General features: G+C 24.9%; 4 protein-coding genes across 4 annotated transcripts; 2 read left to right on the top strand and 2 right to left on the bottom strand.

The window, feature by feature from the left end:
- The first annotated feature begins 96 nt into the window (after positions 1-96).
- Positions 97-1757, top strand: LOC114122523 (uncharacterized). The gene is made up of 4 exons (XM_027985204.2): positions 97-180; positions 290-439; positions 833-1000; positions 1534-1757. Exons 1-4 carry the CDS (start codon positions 97-99, stop codon positions 1708-1710), a joined length of 579 nt encoding a protein of 192 aa, XP_027841005.1. The 3' UTR covers positions 1711-1757.
- A 3211-nt stretch (positions 1758-4968) lies between these two features.
- On the bottom strand, positions 4969-6643 carry LOC114122521 (uncharacterized). Its single transcript, XM_050207108.1, has 3 exons — positions 6563-6643; positions 5788-5955; positions 4969-5214 (listed from the first exon to the last, which is right to left on the bottom strand). Exons 1-3 carry the CDS (start codon positions 6641-6643, stop codon positions 5038-5040), a joined length of 426 nt encoding a protein of 141 aa, XP_050063065.1. The 3' UTR covers positions 4969-5037.
- Positions 6644-10774: 4131 nt separating this feature from the next.
- Positions 10775-11843, top strand: LOC114122522 (uncharacterized). The gene is made up of 3 exons (XM_050207109.1): positions 10775-10837; positions 10972-11142; positions 11700-11843. Exons 1-3 carry the CDS (start codon positions 10790-10792, stop codon positions 11841-11843), a joined length of 363 nt encoding a protein of 120 aa, XP_050063066.1. The 5' UTR covers positions 10775-10789.
- A 2760-nt stretch (positions 11844-14603) lies between these two features.
- LOC126552784 (uncharacterized) lies at positions 14604-16236 on the bottom strand. The gene is made up of 4 exons (XM_050207716.1): positions 16024-16236; positions 15740-15889; positions 15180-15347; positions 14604-14801 (listed from the first exon to the last, which is right to left on the bottom strand). Exons 1-4 carry the CDS (start codon positions 16105-16107, stop codon positions 14625-14627), a joined length of 579 nt encoding a protein of 192 aa, XP_050063673.1. The 5' UTR covers positions 16108-16236; the 3' UTR covers positions 14604-14624.
- Between the last annotated feature and the right edge of the window lie 4163 nt (positions 16237-20399).

Genomic DNA, 20399 nt, shown 5'->3' on the forward strand with positions numbered 1-20399 from the left:
TCTAAATTTTAACTATCACACGTATTTAACATTTAACGATTTTAGCTACAGAAAATTTATAAAATAAGTGTTGATAAGTGTTTGATTTCAATAAAAATGATTATCATGAAAGTGTATGTTCTTATTACATTTCTTTCTGTATCGAATTCAAAAACCAACTTTATGCCCAACTTACCCTTGGTAAATTAATAATACTCTTGATTTATTAAATATATATTACGTAATAACTATGATTATTATTTACTTGTTTTTGAGATTTGTTATACAACATGTGTATTCATTACTATAGGGAGAATACCGTATTGTATTTGAGAAAATATATTCTTGTGAGTCAACAAATGTATTTCAATATAATCTTTATTTTAGTAAAAAGACATTTAATATAACAGAGATGAAAGGAAATATAACATTCTTGTTACCTTTTGACGATACTCTTACAGTAAGTATAAATTGAAAATAATTGATGATATAGGTAATATTTGCATAAATATCTCGATATACTTATTGTTATAATTTGGTTCAAGTTTAAGAGAAAATGTAATTGTTCGACATTTTTAAATGATGAAAAGAATTACCATAAAAAATAAATTACAATTTAACATTTTTTTTTTTTTTTAAATTGAAATTAATTTTTTCTTTCATTGATTACATCATTTACATTAATTCCATTATCATAATTATTTGACTAATGTAAGTGTGCGCTGATAAAAATAAGTTCACAATGACAACGTTCAATCTTACAAATTATTTTAAAAATTAATTCCTATCTAAGTTCTAATTATTCAAATTTCATAATACCTAAAATAATGTTTGTTTTTTTTTTTTTGTATAGCTCGATATAAATGGTGCGTCTTGGGGTTCGATTGGAGGTTGGAAACCAAACTCAATGGTTTACATCACAAAAAATACATGTAGTAATTCTAAAAAACTCCTAGGAAACGCGTGGTATTCGTTAATTAAGGCATTTAACGGTCATATTACTAGCTGTCCATTTCCAGCGGTAATGTATTTAAGGAATTAATGAGTTTTATGTACTAGGATTTTAACAATTTTGATGAAATAAATATCACTGAATAGTTATTAATGAAAATTCTTTTTCCTCATAATCGCTGTCCAAGTCCAGTGGTAATGTATGCATTTATTAATTCATTTTTACAACTAACTATTGATATTACAAATGCGATGATAGTAGAAAATAAAATTGAAGTGTAGGCTTGTTATAACCTGCTGTCCATGTAATTGTAACTCTGTATTTTTTCGGTTTTATTTTATTATGTAATAAATTAAATTAAACGTTAAGCACATACGTCATACAATTTAAAAATTGAATGTATATTTATGTATTTATTATATTTTAAAGGAGAATCGTTTAATTGTATTTTAAATTTATATTTTTCAGACTTGTTCTTTAAAAATATAACAAATCCATATAATTTAAATTGAATAGTTATTAAAATAATAAAATTTTACTTTAGATATATTTGTGCTTCCAGTAATCATGTCTGATTAACAATTTATCATTGAATGTTTCAGGGAACATACATTACAAATGGCATTGACTTGAAGGAATTAGATAATTTGAACATGCCCAAGGTGTATTTTTATGGGAAATATAAAGTTACGTTTAAGATAAGAAATGAAGAAAAAAATGTTCTTGGTTGCTTTGTTATCGAGATGACTCTTCTTCGACCTTGGGAAAAACCAACTTAATCATATTTTTAAAAATAACAATATAATATGTAGCAATCTTAATTATTCTGTCTTTTAATATTTTTTGTTGTATTATCATTATTTATTTGTATTATACATTAGTTACTAGTTACCACAGGACATTATAGCAATATATGTATATTTTAAATTAACTCAAATTAATATGCATAAAAGTATAAAAATAATATTTAAGCGGTTTACATAATTATAAATGATTCATTAGCACATAAATTTCACAACTTACTGATGATTAATTAATAATCTTCTTGGTTTATTAAATATATTAAGTACAGTAGAACTCCGATTACCTGGACTAATTAATGTCAAGGTTGGTATAGATAAGTGAATATCCGGATGATTGACATATGACATATCAAAGATTATATAATAATTGTATGAATATATATTGTGAGTATGTATTTATTTTATTATTAATATGTATGTAATATAATTTAAGATTCGTAATCATAAACATATAATTTTATTAAAATTACTAACTGAAACACAATAAGCTTTAATTATAATACCTATGTGACATATTTTAAAACTAAACTAAAAAATGCCGACTTTTTCTTTTTTTTTTCTCGTCCGGTTAATTGGACGTCCGGTTAATTGGACGTCCGGTTGATTGGTGTTCAGATAATCAAAGTTCTACTGTAATTACTACGATTACGATTTATAATTATATTTTTTTTTTTTGTATTTGATATTTATTTAAATGTGTAAATTTATTATTCTAACTGAAGGTTAAATATCGTTTGGTATATGAATTACATATCCTTATGAGTCAACAAATTAATTTCGATTTAATCTATATTTTAATAAAAGTACAATAAGTGAAATTGAGCTTAATTGAAATATTACATTTAAAATACTTTTTGACGATACACTTAACAGTAAATATATTTTTAATAAAATAAGTGAAATATTAGAGTTTTATATTTACTGAAATATTTGGATCGTAGTTAGTTCAAGTTTAAGGGAAAAAGTGTATTTCTCCAAAATTAATAAATAACTATAAAATTGTTTAGTACAAATTAATACCTAACAACATTATATATTGATATTACTGGAATTCTAAATAGTTTATAATACCTAGAAAATGGTACTTTTTTTTTTAATAGCTTGATTTAAACATTGAATCTTGGGATTCAAATTGTGATTAGAAACTAAATCCAATAGTTTACATTACAAAGAATGCATGTCTTAAACTTGAAGATCTTATACAAAGTTAATTATAAGTTTGAATAAACTTAAAACAATGTTTCTTTTAAAATGTTCTTATTGTAGCTAAACAAATATTAAAAGTTCTTTGCTACAATTTTTTTTAATAAGCATTTCAAGTTAAATTTTTACAAAATACGTTAAAATTGCGAAAATTTGCAAGTTATTTTGTAGTTGAAGATTCATAAAAATTTTAGTATTTTTATCTACGGTTAAAAAATTCAACACAAAGTTTTTTATTAGTCTTTCTTTAAATAGCTATAGAGAAGACTCGAGCGTCATTATAGGAAAAAAAATATAAGCGTCTAAATTTTTAATTTTTACAAAATTTGATAAGTATAACGGATTATCCTCAAACGATTTTAAATATTTGTTAAAATTCAAAGAGTATAAATAATAAATATTTTAAAATTTCTTCAGTTATTTGGATTTATATTTAATTTATATAATTGATTTATCAAAATGTCTATTTTAAGGCTATTTATAGTCATTTGAAATATTAGGTAAATTATTTTTATTTAATACATCATTCCTCGTGAGTTGGTATTATAGTAATTCAAAAATTATAAGAATACATCATTGCCACAACTTTTTTAGTTGCGTTTGAAGTTCAAATATTGACATAATTCGTCAAAGTTATGAATATTTGCAAATTATTTTGTAGTTGAAAATTTATAAAAAAAAGTTTTTATAGGTAGCTAAGAATTGAAAATTGAATACAAGATTTTTCATAAGTTTGTCTTAAAGTAATCATAAAAACAGTTGAGCGTAAGCCAATTAAAAAATATTTCATCTTAAGTTAGCATTTTCACGATATTAAAAACATCCGTAAAATAACAATTTACAATCTAATAATTTTAGATTTTGGTTTAATAAAAAAATACTATTCGTAGAAACTTGAAACATGCACTAGTTATTTAAATTGATATTTTCTGTACGTGATTTAATTTTAAGGTATTCAGATCATTAAAACATAAATCACCTTTGTTACCAGCTTCTAAAAAATATATCTTAGGCTAGCTGTTTTCCGTATACATTGACACCTATCATTATATTCAAAATTTTTGTAAATTAATTTTACTGTTGCAGCATACAAAAATACAAGTAGTTATTATGATTAGATCTGTATTTTATTATATTTTGGCAAAACTACCTAAATGACTGTAAACAATTTGTTACGTAATTAAAGAAGAAGTAACTCCAATTATTTTATTTTTCAAAAATAACATCGTTCAGGATCAATTAGTAATTCATTGATTCTTAAAATATTACTTTTTACCAAAATTACGAAGTATACATATTAGTGTATTTAATCTAAATAAACATACACGTACCAAATAAATTGAAAATTAGTTATACAATAATTTTTATAAAACATTCACATATTTTGAAAAAAAATGGTCATAGGGTAGTAGGTGTATCTAAATTGTCTATATGATGCGCCGTGTTAATATTATTAAGCATTATTCTTCAAATAATTTACAAACATATTTAATATTTATAATACATTATAGCCTAAAATATCGATTCCTCATCAACAATTATCCTTTTTATGTAGATAAAAACTATCTGTAAGGTAAGTGGATAGTTTTTTGTAGTACAATCTGAAAAAGGTCTTTTAGTATACGCCTGTCGCATCAACTCTCGTGTGATTGCTTCGGAAGCAATAGGAATTTAAATAAATATAATTTAATATTATTAGCTATAAATTATAAATATTAAATTTCAAAAATATTTTATCAATTCTCACAACAATAGAGACCACATATTTTACATATTTTTATTCCAGCAACACTAGCGAGTATATCGGATTTTTATTATTTTTTTATTTTTCAAAAGACAAAGTTGTACAATCATGAATATATATTTACTATAATTTTAGAATCCAAGTCTTCAATCAGGTACATAAGAATTTTCAGCACGGGTATTTGAACGATTATTTTATTAAATTTTAGTTATTTCAACATAATTGAACAATTAACTAAAAACTTTTTAAAAAAAAAATGTATGATAGCGGATAATAATTAATAAAAATAAAGATACTAAACGTATTATGATTAAGAAAGCATCATATTATTTTGTGATAATTTATTTTTAATTTAATCAAAATGGTTTTTCCCAAGGCCGAATCAGTGTTATCTCCAAAACGATGCAACCAAGAACATCTTTTTCTTCATTTCTTATCTTATACGTAACTTTATATTTCCCATAAAAATACACCTTGGGCATGTTCAAATTATCTAATTCCTTCAAGTCAATGCCTTTTGTCATGTATGTTCCCTAAAACATTCAAATATAGATTGCTACAAATACATAATTTGTGGAAATACACTTCAATCTAAAGTATAATATTTTAATAATTATTGAATTTAAATTCTATGAATATGTATAAAATTCTGGAAGTAAAGTTTGAAAAAAAATCAGCTAATATAAAATACAATACAGTACAAAAAATAAAATAAAATACAATTTATAACGTCTTACACGTTTAAAATTAAGCTTTTCCTCTAAAATATTAAAATAATAAATATATAAAATTATGCTGAATTTTTGAATTTTATTCGATTAACGTCGAAACTTAATTGATTATTAAAATTGAGCCAAATACTCGTATGAGTTAGTTATTGTATAGTGTTGACAAACTCGATATATATATTCGATAGAATAATTCTACAGAGTAAAAGATTCCCTTATGTTCTATTACTTCGGTTATTTTCTTTTTTAATAACAAATCAAATAAAATAATTATTGTAAAACACTATCTAATGATAATATTGATTGTATTAATATGAATTCATTTTCTATTTCTTCAAATGTTAATGTATAAAATTAATTAATTAATGTATACATTACCGCTTGTATTGGACAGTTGTTACTGGTAACATTAAATGCTTTTATTATTGTATACCATACGTTCCCTAGGACTTTTTTAAAACTACTACATGCATTTTTTGCTATGTAAACTATTGAGTTTGGTTTCCAACCACCAATTGAACCCCAAGACGCAACGTTTAAATCAAACTATATTAAAAAAATGTATTATATTATTATAGGTATTATGAAATTAGAGCATTTAGTACTCAAGTAGAAATCTTCTATATTGAACGACAAACCATTTTTTTTATCAGTCCCTTTACCTACTTAACCTACTATGATAACGGATCTATTGTGTATTCAATGAAAAAAAAATGTGTTACAATTAAGTTAGATAGTAAAATCTTCTTAATAAATTTTTAATAATTTATATCAAAGTTATACATGTTTCCTTTAAACTTGAACTAAGTAGTGACCAAATATCTAGGTAGATATGCAAGTATTATGCCATCAATTATAGGTAAGTATTCAATATTTACTTACTGTATAGGTATCATCCAATGGTAATAGGTATGTATAATTTCCTTTCAGCTCAGTTTCACTTAATGACTTTTTACTAAAATACAAATTATTTTGAAATACATTTGTTGACTCACAAGAATAAAATTTTTCAAATACGATTCGATATTCTCCCTGCAGTGAGTAATAAATATACATTCTTTAATAAAAATACCAAACATAAATATATTGTAATTATAAATCGTGATATTAGTAAATATGTAATATTTTTAATAAATCAAGATTATAAATTTACCAAAGGTAAGTTGGGCATAAAGTTGCTTTTTGAATTGGACAATGAGAGAAATGCAATAACAACAAACACTTTCATTATCATTTTTATTGATGTTTTATTTCACACTGATAGATTATTTTATTAATTTTCAACAGTAAGAATGAATTAAAGTTGAATATGCATAAACTTATATACCATTAAGGGTTTTTCGACATGCTAGAACTGTATACAATAAAAATTACAGGAAGTATTTAATATATAATCATATTCACATAATTATGTGATAAAATGTAATCGGATAAAATTAATAAAGTGGTTCCGGAAATGTAACATTAGCAAATTTTAATAGAAGAGTACAAAATTATTAATTTTGTTGTAATGTATAAAATGTAATAATTACAAAATAAATATCATACAGTGTGATTTTTATTTGTTTCAATACTCTTAAGGTTTTGGGTTTCGTTAAAAGAGTATCTGGTGAAGTTAAACTCACCAGCTCTCTCAAATCTATCTATTGTGCACTTGTACGACCAATCGTCGATTATGGTTCTGTTGTATATGATCCTCAAACAGCTGATGTCTGTTTACAACTCAAACGGGTTCAGCGTAAATTCTTATGTTTTATGAAACATACCTTATAGTCATCATGATTATACTCCTCTTCTCCGTCTCATTAACTTATCTTCCTTAACTGACCGTCACCGATCTCATACTCTTGCTTTTCTTAATAAGCTCTTATCGGGCTCTATCGACTCCCCTTCACTTCTTGCTCTAATAAACTTTAAAGTTCCTGTTAAGTGCACTCGCAACACACATACTTTTTTTATTCCGCATAATTGCCCTACAAATTATTTAAAAAACCGAGCCAATAAACCGTATGATGAAATTAGCCAATGAGGATCCGTCATTTCTTCCATAGAATTATACTAATATCTTTTATATTGTTTGTTATATATTACTCGTGTATATAAGTTCCACACTATAAATTAGAATGTACTTTTTTGTCAGCATTACACCATATCTGTACCGTGGGCTCACGTCCGTTTATACTTAATAAATAAATAAATAAAAATCTAAATTTTAACTTTTGATTGGTTTTAAACTTTTGAGCTTAGAAATAGCTTTATGTTTGTAAGATTCAATGATCGAGTAAATAACAATATTTAATCAATGATTTATTATTATTATTTTTTTTTTTTAGTTCAATTACAACAAATCAAAATTTCTGATTTTCAAGTTGTTTTCAAATTCCATACAATTTTTTAGTTCTTTGTTTTGGTTATACGATTGTTCCAAAAGATTAGAAAGGAATAAACAAACTGTTTTCTCTTTTTCTACAAGTTCCTTTTAAATTTTATTTTAACCATCCTTCATTAACAGTGGTGAATTATGACAACTTTCAAACTATTAAATTAAAAATATCTTTTCCAGAATTTACAGTTTCAATATGTTTAACTTGGAAATATTTGAATCAATCTTAAAACACAAATTTATTTCACTTACAAGTTACTTATATCTTTACATTTTGAAACAAACCTTACCAATATTTTAGTGACATACAAACATTGAATGATTTTTGGTTATTTGCATACATTATTGTCTATTATACTTAATTATTTATTAATGATAGTATTTTTGAATATGTAAATAGTATTGTATAAATACTAATTTTTTTATTAACAATAGATACAATTTAGTATTAGCATTTAGTTTTAAATAACTACATGCTGATAATACATTTTTATCTTTCTTGGGATATTTATTATATTTTATTATTTTCATCAGACTTCTTATTTTCAAAATATTCATGTCATATTTTTTTTTTTTCATATTATTCAGAAAAATTTTTTTATAATTTTACTTTATTCATTTTTATATATAATCTGTTTTTACTATTTATATAGGTAAATTGCAGGTAGTTAACCAAACTTAGACTTTAAATTCATATAATGCCGTGCATAGTATAATTTTAATACCTGAATTGTTTGCTCAATGTTCATCTGTGTGATGAAACGTAGCCTTTAATCAAAAACAAAAATTAACACACATAAATTATTACATAATGTAAATTTAAGAAACAAAAAATAAATAAATAAATAATCATTAATTATTATGTGATCTTATTGTGATATTATTCAAATAAAATAACTAATACAGGTACTTAAAATATAATTGTATTACATAATGTTACAGTTGTTAGGTATAATTAAGTTTTATGAGGTATCATATTATTTTCTATAATATTCAACAAAAATTGTATAGAATATATCAAATAATATTTACAATACGATTTTATTTAAGTAGATTGATATGAATGTAAATAATTTAATTCCTTTTGTATCATTCAAATGAAAAAATTCCCCAGACAAAATATAATATAATATAAATATTAATATATACATCAACTTTTAAAGGTTACAGCTCAAGCATGTCAATCACTTCAGTGTATCTATGTATAATTGTAAAAATAATAAATATCTATTTATCATTTTTACTGTTGAACATTTATAAAATACTGTATTATATAATAATGTGTTATCAACAAATTAAAATAATAAAACTGTTGTGTTTATTGCATTTTTATATGTTGCCCAATTGATAACCAGCTTTATGCCCAATTTTCCTGTGGTCAATTTATATTCTGCTTGATTAATTGAATAATATATATTGAATATTTTTATGATTTATATTGAAATGTATAATTTATTCGTTTTTAAGATTTCTTATAAAAAAATTTATATTAACTATTATAATTAAATCGAAAATATCGTGTTATACTTGTTAGAGTATACAAATTATAACTTAACATTTGGAAAAAATGTATACAATTTGATGATAGATATATTTTCTTCTTAAATTAATTATTATTAAATATCTTAAAAACCATAGTACCACACTTACTATTCCCTTAAAAGAAATAATCTGAATTTTTAATGCGATATGATTCATCATTTGTTATCAAAAATAAAAAAATGTGTTATACAAATAAGTTTTTTTTAAATTTTTAAAAAAACATTTTTTGATCATGTAAAAACAGTTGAATCATATTAAAATTGAGAGAAATTCATTCAAGTTAAAGTAATCAAAGTGTCATAGGAATAAAAGATATGCTAGCAAAATACGAATCTCAAGCTTTAATATACTCACACTCAGTGTATAGTATTTAAAACATAATAGCTTTACTTAGATAGCACAGTAGGTAAGTAAATAATAATGATATTACAATAAGAAATAGATTCATACGAATATACAATGTCATTTTTAGCTTATCGTAAAACGAAGCTAAATGGTATTGAAAACAATCCTATATTCAAAACTATGAACCAAAAAAGAGTTTATAATAGAACATGAAAACTGCATCAAAATTTTAAATTTTTGAATTATTTTAATTCGACTAAAAAATACTTAAAAATACGACTAGTAAATACTGTTATCTACTTATCATTGTAATCTAACAAAAATCAAAGTATTTTTAAAATCAATTGTTTATAGTTTTCTTCGTGTAAAATTAAAATTTAGATTTTGCAATGAATAATTTCATTTTATGATAAATTAAATAGTAATTAAAAACATACTACAACTTATCACAAAATAACTATTTTTCTTTTATTCTATTTAAATTTTCAAATGTATCATTTCCGAAATCACATTATTACTTTTATCAAATACGATATAGGTAATAATAAAGTTACGTGTCATAGGTAATTTTATACTATTCTATTACAATTGGCATATGTCACAATTTGTGAAATACTTGGTAATTTTTTTTCTATTAGATATAATTATATAATTATATGTTAATGAATATATTAAATACTTCCAATACAATTTAGAGGCTACAGCTGAAATATGTCATAAAACTATCAATAACATATATCATTTTGTTCATAAACATTTTCTTATCGTTTTTGGTGTTTTTAATTTAAAAAAAAACCAATCAGTGCCGAAATAAAATTTCAATAAAAATGATTATCATGGAAGTGTGTGTTCTTATTGCATTTCTCTCTGTATCCGATTCAAAAAGCAACTTTATGCCAAACTTACCAGTGATAAATCAATAGTCTTCTTGATTTATTAAATATATTACATAATTACTATAATTTACAATTATAGTTTACTTGTGTTTGAGATTTCTTATACAATATGTAGTAATTTCTTATAGGATATGAGAATATATATTCGTGTGAGTCAACAAATTTGATTAAATTTGATATTTATTTTAGTAAAAAGACATTGAGTAAAAGTGAGATGAAAGGAAATATTACATTATTAACACCTTTTGACGATACTCTTACAGTAAGTATAATATATTGAAAAAGATTAATGACATAATATTGGCATTACTTTATTTGTTTATTACTTTATACGATATCGATTTCGTAATGTCTAAAACAATGTAACATGTATATTGTATATATTTTTTTTAACAGCTTCATATAAATGCCGCATCTTGGGGTTCAACTGGGGGTTGGAAACCAAATGCAATGGTTTGTATAACAAAGAATGCATGCAGTCATTTAAAAAAACTTCTAGGGAAGGTGTGGAATACATTATCAGAGTCATTACATAACTTTCACAATTACAACTGTCCAGTCCCAGTGGTAATGTATACATTAATTGATTTTGTACATTAACTATTGATATAAATAATGTGGAGACTGAAAAAACAATGAAAATATATTAATAAAATAGTATTATTTAAGTTTTCTTTGATCGACTATTAACGAATATTATTGATGATGAAATTGAAATGATCGCAATTTATTTTAAATTCTATATTTTTGTAATTTTATTATTTTGATTCAATTTTAATAGTCGATTAAATTTAGACGGTTAGCGCAAACTATTTAAAAATTGATAAGTAAGAAAGAATAATGCTTTTTCTACTAATTCACATTCTTAATTATAATATTATTATTATTTGCATACTATATGATATCAAAATAAGATCATTATGTATGCCATTTAAATATTAATAAGTCAATTTATGACGTTTAATTTTACTTTTATTTTCGTCATTTTCACATTTTAAGTACTTCAAAAATGTTATATATTCATATATAACTTAAATTAAAAAGTTATTAAATTGTACTTTAGGCAGAACTGTGATTCTATTAATTATATATTATTTTTAACCATATATCCTTAAATGTTTTAGGGTAAATTTACAACAACGGGTATTGACTTGAAAAAATTAGAGGAGCTTAACGTTCCTAAGGTGTTTGTTTACGGAAAATATAAGTATGTATTGAAGTTTAAAAATGAAGAAAATAAAATACTTGGTTGCTTTACAATAAGGTGACCCTTCTATGACCTTGGGAAAAACTAATTTGATTACATTTTTTAAACAATAATACCTACAATATGTAACTGTCTTCATTGACATTAAAATGATACTAATGAAGTAATTTTAGTTTTATAATTAACAACTGGTATCATACTTTAGAGTTACTAATCACTACAGAATCAAAAAAAATATTGTTCTTTAAATTTTAGAAGTGAACTCAAATTAATAAACAAAAATAAATTTAAATACCTATAACAAATTATATTAAATTATTAAATTTCCTTTTTTGCATATTTATAAAAGCTGTTTAACAATATTTAAAAAAAAAAAAAAAAAATACTTAGAAAAATTGAAATTTTCAGTTTTCCACAAATAACTGAAATAATGCCAGAATAGTTCGAATATTTAACGAACTCGATGACGCCAACATAAATATTTGGTGAGTATTTAAAAGTATTTACAGTACCAATTTGTTTTCGAATTACAACTATCAATATAAAAATAATCAATTTTTCGAAGACTGCTGGAAACTTATTACTTTTGACCAGGCTTGGTGCGTGCACCATGGATATTTAATTTGCCATTGGAAACCATCAACGAAGTTTTAGACTGAAGCAATATTTCGCAGGTAATGGATTACACAGCTACAAAAAAAGAAAAACTCACACAACATTGTAAAATTGATACAATTCTCTCTCCGTACAGAATCTAAAATGAGAATAATTCTAACTCATTTTTCTTGAGCTCTTCACAATCTTTAAAATGTATGTTTAAAAAATTCTTCTTTCTTATTTTATTAATCTAATCGTGCTTTATTTACTATAGATTTAACTATATTTGGTTATCACTGACAAATAATTGTCATACTTAATTTTACGAACAACTCGAAAAGAATAAATCTACTTAGTGTAAAAAATACATGTAATACAATATTTTCTCAAACCTTGGATTTTAAGACAAGTCGCAATTTATTCGTATCACACATATTAATACCCTTAAAATGTCGAGACCTTACATTTGTTCACTTTGAGCTTATGAATAAATTCCAAAATTAAATTCAGCTATCTTTAATTAGATAGAGGTACGATGGTTAATTTATTTTCTTAATTTTAATTTTAGACCTAATAGTGCTATAATAAAGTCATGATGATAGAACGTTAAACGATTTTAAGAAAGTATAGTACAATTCATTGCCGGAATAACTTTCATTATACCTAACTTTAATTAATTTTAATTTAATTTTTGTTTTATTTTGATGTAACATAAAAATGAAAATACAAAATTTAACTGAGAATTGTGTAATAACCCCACCCATCTATATCAACGTATCACACACATTTATGCCAAACTTTATGACAACAGCGAGGAAATTCCCTCACATACGTGCTATTATTGTGGAAATAGAAGAATATGATATTAAAAATGTTTGTATGAAATTTAAAAATTAAATAATTAATTTTGACAATAATTATTAGTAAATACTTTTACCACAGTTTAGTGATTAAAAAATATACTACAAAATTGCTATTTCGATTTATATGTATCAAATAACTTCGGAAAGTATTCTGCTTCATAAAAGGAAATTAAAAATTTTTATTGTCACCCTAAATAAAAAATAAAAATTTAAAATAATATTTTACCGAAAAAAATATGACAAGTATATTTTAGACTTCTTATTTAAAGTAGGTACCTACACAATCAAAAATAATATATGCCTATATAATGGTTGTTTAATGCCATAGTTGGTAAATTATAATAATAATATTAAAATTAGGACTGTGGATTTGTGAGAGAATGCACTAAAAAAATGAATGTAGGTACTATTATAAAGCAAAGCTACTTATCATAGGTAGGTATCAAAAATATTTCATGGAGTGTATCGATGAAAAGCAAATAGGTTGTTTCGTCTAACCGGCTAAGTGTTGTACGTAATATTTAAGTACTCAAATTCAATATAATCACGTCGTAATTAAACTATTCGGTGTTTTTATTATAATTGAATGGATACATTTTACACTAACAGAATTTATATAAAAAAAAAAAAACTTAAAATTGTTCAGTTCATAAAACGATAGGTTATGAATTATAAATAGCAAATATCAAAATTATTTGTTCAATTCCCAAAACAATAGGTATCTGTAATAATTCAGAGTATATGTTTTATTACAGCAATTAAACACATTTCTCTCGTTTTTTTTTTTTTTTATAAGACAAAGTTTTACAACCATTAATGTTCATAATACATATAATTTTAAAATCCAAGTTCCCAATCAAGTACATACACATTTTCAGCACGGGTATTTGAACGATTATTATATTATATTTTAGTTATTTCTACATGGTTAAAAAATTTACTAAAAAATTAAAAAAAATTGTAGTACAACTTAAACATTTGTTAAGTGGTACTTTCTACTTAATAATTCTATACCTAATCATTTATTCATTTCTGAGAAATAAATTTTTCCATTAAACTTGAACTAACCAAAGTACTAACCAAAAACCTAGGTAGGAATGTAAATATTAAGTATGTCGTTTACAATTTTCAAAAAATACTTAATATAAGAGTCGAATTATCAATTATTAATGAAACACAGCAATTTTGCAGCAAATGTTGAACATAATATTATTAATGTTAAAAATCTACTTTCATTTTATTCTGTAAAAAATAACTAAATATAGTGACTACCAACTAATGTAAGATACTACGTCATAATAACTATAAAATAAAAATATTAAAAAAACAATATACTTAAGATAGTAACATATTATATTATGACATTTTTTTTTTTAATTTAATCAAATTGATTTTTCCCAAGGTCGTACAAGACTAAACTCCACAATATAGCAACTAAAAACTTTATTTTCTTCATTTTTTATCTTATACGTTGCTCTATATTTCCCATAAAAATACACTTTAGGGTAGTTAAGATCTTCAAATTCCTTCAAGTCAACACCTGTTGTTTTATATGTCCCCTGAAACATTCAAAGATAAATTGCCATAAATACATAATTTGTGGAAGCACACAATCATTTAGAGCACAATTTTTACAAATATTGAATTAGAATTATATAAATATATAGTTTTATAAAAAATAATTAAAAATGGAATTAAACGTCTTAGACATTTAAAATCAAATGTCTCCTTTAAAATATTAAAATAATAAATACAACATGTACATTCGATTTTTGAAATGTATGCGATTACCGTCGAAACTTAATTAATCATTAAAATAAAACTAAATACCTAGTTGTTACCTTCTCTAATGATAATACTAATTGTATTAATATGACTTTATTTCATAGTTATTCAAAAGTTAGTGAATAAAATCTATTAATTAATGTATACATTACCGCTTGTATTGGACAGTCGTAACTGGTAATGTTAAATGCTTTTACTATTGTATACCATACGTTCCCTAGGACTTTTTTAAAATTACTACATGCATTCTTTGTTATGTAAACCATTGAATTTGGTTTCCAACCACCAATTGAACCCCAAGATGCAACATTTAAATCAAGCTATTAAAAAAAAAATAGTACATTATTTTAGGTATTATGAACTATTTGGAACTCCAAAAGAAATTAAATGTTTTCTGAACTGCATTCATAAAGTAGATTCAAATTTGTAACATTGAAAGTGCAAAATTTATTTTTATCATTGCATACTGACTTAAGTCGAAACATTATGCTAATGAATTTAATGTAAATTATAATGTATTCTACAAAAAGAATTGTGTTACAATTTATGAAGTTGTTATCTAGCTATTCATAGCTACTTCATAATTTTATAAAAATGTATTCGTTTTGGAGAAACACACTTTTGCCCTTAAAAGTCAACTAACTACGAACCAAATATTTCAGTAAATATGCAAACTATAATATTTCATTAATTTTATTAAAAATACACTTACTGTAAGAGTATTGTCAAATGGTTTTTTAACTGTTATATTTCCTATCAACAGAGTTTTACTTAATGTTGTTTTACTATAATAAAAATTATGTTCAAATATATTTGTTGACTGGCAAGAATATATTTTTTCATAAACGATTCGATATTCTCCCTGTAGTAAGAGTAATAAATATACATATTATTTTAATAAAAATATCAAAAACAAATTAATTATAATAAATTTATTAATCGTAATATTATTAAATACAAAATATATTTAATAAATCGAAATGATTATTAATTTACCAAAGGTAAGTTGGGCATAAAGTTACTTTTTGAATTGGACAAAGTGAGAAATGGAATAAGAACAAACACTTTAATTATTGTCATTTTTATCGATAATATATTTCAATACTGATGGATTATTTCATGAATTTGCACTGTTAGATTATTTAATAAATTTAAAACTTGAAGAATGATTAGATATAATATATAAATAAATCGAATACATTGTTTAAGATTTTTTTACATTTGACAACCTTTAAAAGTTTTAAAGTTTTAAAATACTATCTATACTCGATGGTATAAATAAGAAATAACAATAGCTAATAATTGTTTCCTGTTTGATAAAAAAAAAATATATATTATTATTATAAAATAATTTTTATTAATCTATTGGATCTATATATTGATAGAAATGATAGAAATGTTAAAAAATCATAATACAATGTTTGATCTTTGTTTAATATTTTTTATAAACAATAAATATATAATTTATATGGTAACACACATTTCATACCGGTTTTTTTTTTTTTTTTTTTGATGGAAAATAAATAGAATTGTTAACAAACTTGCAAACTAAATTATCGAGCTAATACCCAGTTAGGGATTATTTACAAAGATTTAATTGAAAATTCGTTAAAAACAATGACACTATTATAGTTTATTTTATTAATGTATTTTTAAACCATGTGTTAGTAATTATATATATACTAACTGTCCCTGTTCACATTATTATCCGTTAAAATGGTAAACGGACAGTTTGTTTTATCTATAGTTTGAGTTGCATATCGCGGACACAGTGAAAATAAATTGGTAAAATTCAAAAATGAAATGGTAAAACATGACCTAAGTACTAACAAACACCTAGAGAAGTATTAATAAGTTGTATTCAATATAAACTTACTGTAAAAGTATCATCGAAAAGCATAATAAATATGTAAAATTTTCTTTTAGCTCAGTTTTACTTGATATCGTTTAACTAAAATAGAAATGAAATTGAAATACATTTGTTGACTCACAAGTTACATGAATATATTTTCTCAAATACGATTCGATATTCTCCATGCAGTAAGAGTAATAGATATACTTATTTAATAGAAATATCAAAAATGAATAAATTATAATAATAAATCGTTATGTTAGAAAATACATCATATATTTAATAAGTCAAGAATATTATTAATTTACCAAAGGTAAGTTGGGCGTAAAGTTACTTTTTGAATTGGACAAAGAAAGAAACGCAATAAGAACAGACACTTTTATTATTGTCATTTTTATCGATAATATATTTCAATACTGATGGATTATTTCATATATTTTCAACGGTAAGAATAAATAAATGTAAAATATAAATAAATAAATTTATTATTAAGGGGATTGGTGACGGTGATTGCCTGTCTTTGTCTAACACACGCGCAACATAAGAATTCAGACGTGTTTTTTGTCCAACGTACCGATTGATACAGTAAAGCGATAAGAATTCTGAAAACAGATTTGAATTCGTCGTCAAGTCTACTTGAGAACGGCCAGTCCACATTTTTATATTAAAATATAACTTTTTAAATAATTGAAATATGAAAATTTTTTAATTACTCGTTTGTAATATAATAATTTTAAGATTTTGGCAGATAATATCAAAAATGTGGACTGGCCGTTCTCAAGTAGACTTGACAACGAATTCAAATCTGTTTTCAGAATTCTTATCGCTTTACTGTTGTAACGAAATTTGTAGTCTTTTGCTTTTAAAATTACGTTAACTTTTATTTAATATTTTACATTTCTTATTTGACATATGATTACATTATTTTCTTTTATTTTACGACTTAATGTCGTTTATTTAAATACAATAAAAATAAATATAAAGGGGAATGACACTTATTTGAGGAGGGGCCGATATAATGTACACTCACAAAATGGTAGTAGTCGTCGATTTATCGCTCCGTTTGTCGACGTGGATATTGACTCCGTCTTGTATGTGACTATTGACTTCGTGTGGTATGTGACTGTTGATTCCGTTTTGGACGTAAATATTGACTTCGTCTTTGGTATCTTCTTGTTCAGACAATATCGTGGTATGCACACTATTGGATATAAATAGTGGAGTATATATCATATATTTTATGATATATCAGTATTATAAATTTCTTTATAATATATATCACAAAAGATATGTATGTGCCTCGTGCAACTGAGTGGGATCCCCGCTTAAAGTTAACCTTAGGCGGGCACTGCAGTTCGTCGCGACAATAGTTGCTTGGGTAGCTGTGTGGTCGAAGTGGGGTCACCGTATGAAAGTTGTATATACCTTCCGGTGACTTCTTGACCAGCTACGGGAAGAAAAGGCCGAGTACGGGAAGTGCGCTTTGGTGCCAGCGTCGACGGTCTTATATGCCTTCGTTGAGCTGTTTGACAACGGAGTTTAAATTTGTGTTCTTGACATTTGCATAATTTTCTATGGCCATATTTGTTCGGGAATTATTTTCTTATTTTTTGGGGTGTTTTTTGCTAAACAGAGATGCATGTGGTTATTGGTTGAGATGAGGTGTAGTCGATAAAAAAAATAAATAAGATGAATAAGAAGCGAGTCGCAACGACGGCGGCGGAACATACGCCATCTGGTTAGTGTCTAATAGGTCGTCGGCGCATTGACGTGATGGTATCGCGCTAATGTACGACACAAGAGCGCGACACCTGTGCGTTCTTGTCTCGTTACATAGTCCCCTTTTTCTTACGTCTCAAAAAAAAGTGTATGTTTTTCTTCTCTTTTTTTTTTTAAGTAAGAAAACATATATTAAGCGTGATGGAATAAGTTTTATCTAGATGTAGGTTAGTGCTTTTGCTTATTCATTGTTAATTTGTATTGATAGATTCGTCTTCGTAGTATAGAGTTGGATATTTGTTGAGGTGTAGTGATGAGGTCTCTCGATGCTACTGCTTTTTTAAATAATTCTGTATATGATTCATTATGAGATATTTGCATGTGTGTAAAGATTTCACGGATAACAAGTTCTTCAAACTCTTTCGTCTTGTGTTCTATTTTGATAGGTGTTATGGATGATGGAATTTCAATTTGAGAGTCCAAGGTATATTGGGTTCTCTTTACTTTTTGCTCTCTAATGAATTGTGCGATTTGTTTACGGTGCTCTATAGGTAAGTTTTGGTTTAAGTTTGTGTGTAGTTTTTGAATATATTCAGTTTTTGGTATGTCCAGGAAAATTTTGTCACAACTTCTAATGAATTGTTTAATAGTTCGGTACATATTGGAAAATTGATATTCATTCTTAAGTAATTGGTAGGTCTTGAATGTGCCCATATGTCCATATTGTTCGTGTGTTTCCTTAATGAGTTGTTTGCTCATATTCTGTGGTATTATTAGTCGATGCTGACCGCTCATTGATTTGACAAATAATAATCCTTTTTCTATTATGAAATATTTGTTATCTGCACTAGATGTTCGTTGAATCAATTTTCTTATCTTATCATCTTCCTTCTGTAGTTGTTGGAGTCGTTGGAACTTCTCTTTCAAATCTCTACTGTATTCAGTTAATAACAATTTATTGATTGCAATCGTAGTCTCTCTTCGGGTATATTGATCTTCTGGTGATTGTGGATATCTGGATAAGGTATCCGCTCCGATATTTTCTTTCCCTGGAATATACTGTATTTTTAAATTGTATTCTTGTAGCTTAATAGCCCATCGTATAAGACGGTCGTTTAATAGTTGACAACTTTGTAAAAAGTTAAAGCTTTATGATCCGTTAATAGAATCGTTTCATATCCCAGTATATAGTTTCTAAACTTCTTGCATCCGAATACGATTGCTAATAATTCGAGTTCCGTGGTGCAGTATCGTCTTTCAGCGTCTTTCAAAGTTCTGCTTGCAAATCCAATAGTTCGTCTTCGTCCCCTATCGTCTACTTGATATAGTTCTACTCCTAGGTGTGTGAGTGAAGCATCAGTATTTAAGAAAAATGTATTTTTGAAATCCGGATATTCCATAATAATGTCTTGAAGGAATTCTTCTTTAATTGTTTCAAATGCGGTTTGTTGTTCATTTTCCCATATCCAAGTTGTTCCCTTTTTCGTTAGTTTGCTTAAAACTTCTGTATATTTTGATAAATCCTTGATGTATTTACGATAAAAATTAATGAATCCTAAAAATGATTGTATTTGTTTTTTATTTTTGGTGGTTGAAAATTTTTTATCGTTTGTATTTTATCTGGATCCATGGTAATTCCTTTTTCTGAAATAATATGTCCCAAAAATGTGACTTGGCTGCGGAAAAATTGTGATTTATCCATATTTATTGTGACATTAAATTCTTTAAATTTGTTCAGAATCATTTGCAAATGATAGATGTGTTCTTCAAAGCTCGCTGACATAATGTGTATATCGTCCAC

This window comes from Aphis gossypii, chromosome X, assembly GCF_020184175.1.
Source record: "Aphis gossypii isolate Hap1 chromosome X, ASM2018417v2, whole genome shotgun sequence".
Lineage (NCBI taxonomy): Eukaryota > Metazoa > Arthropoda > Insecta > Hemiptera > Aphididae > Aphis > Aphis gossypii.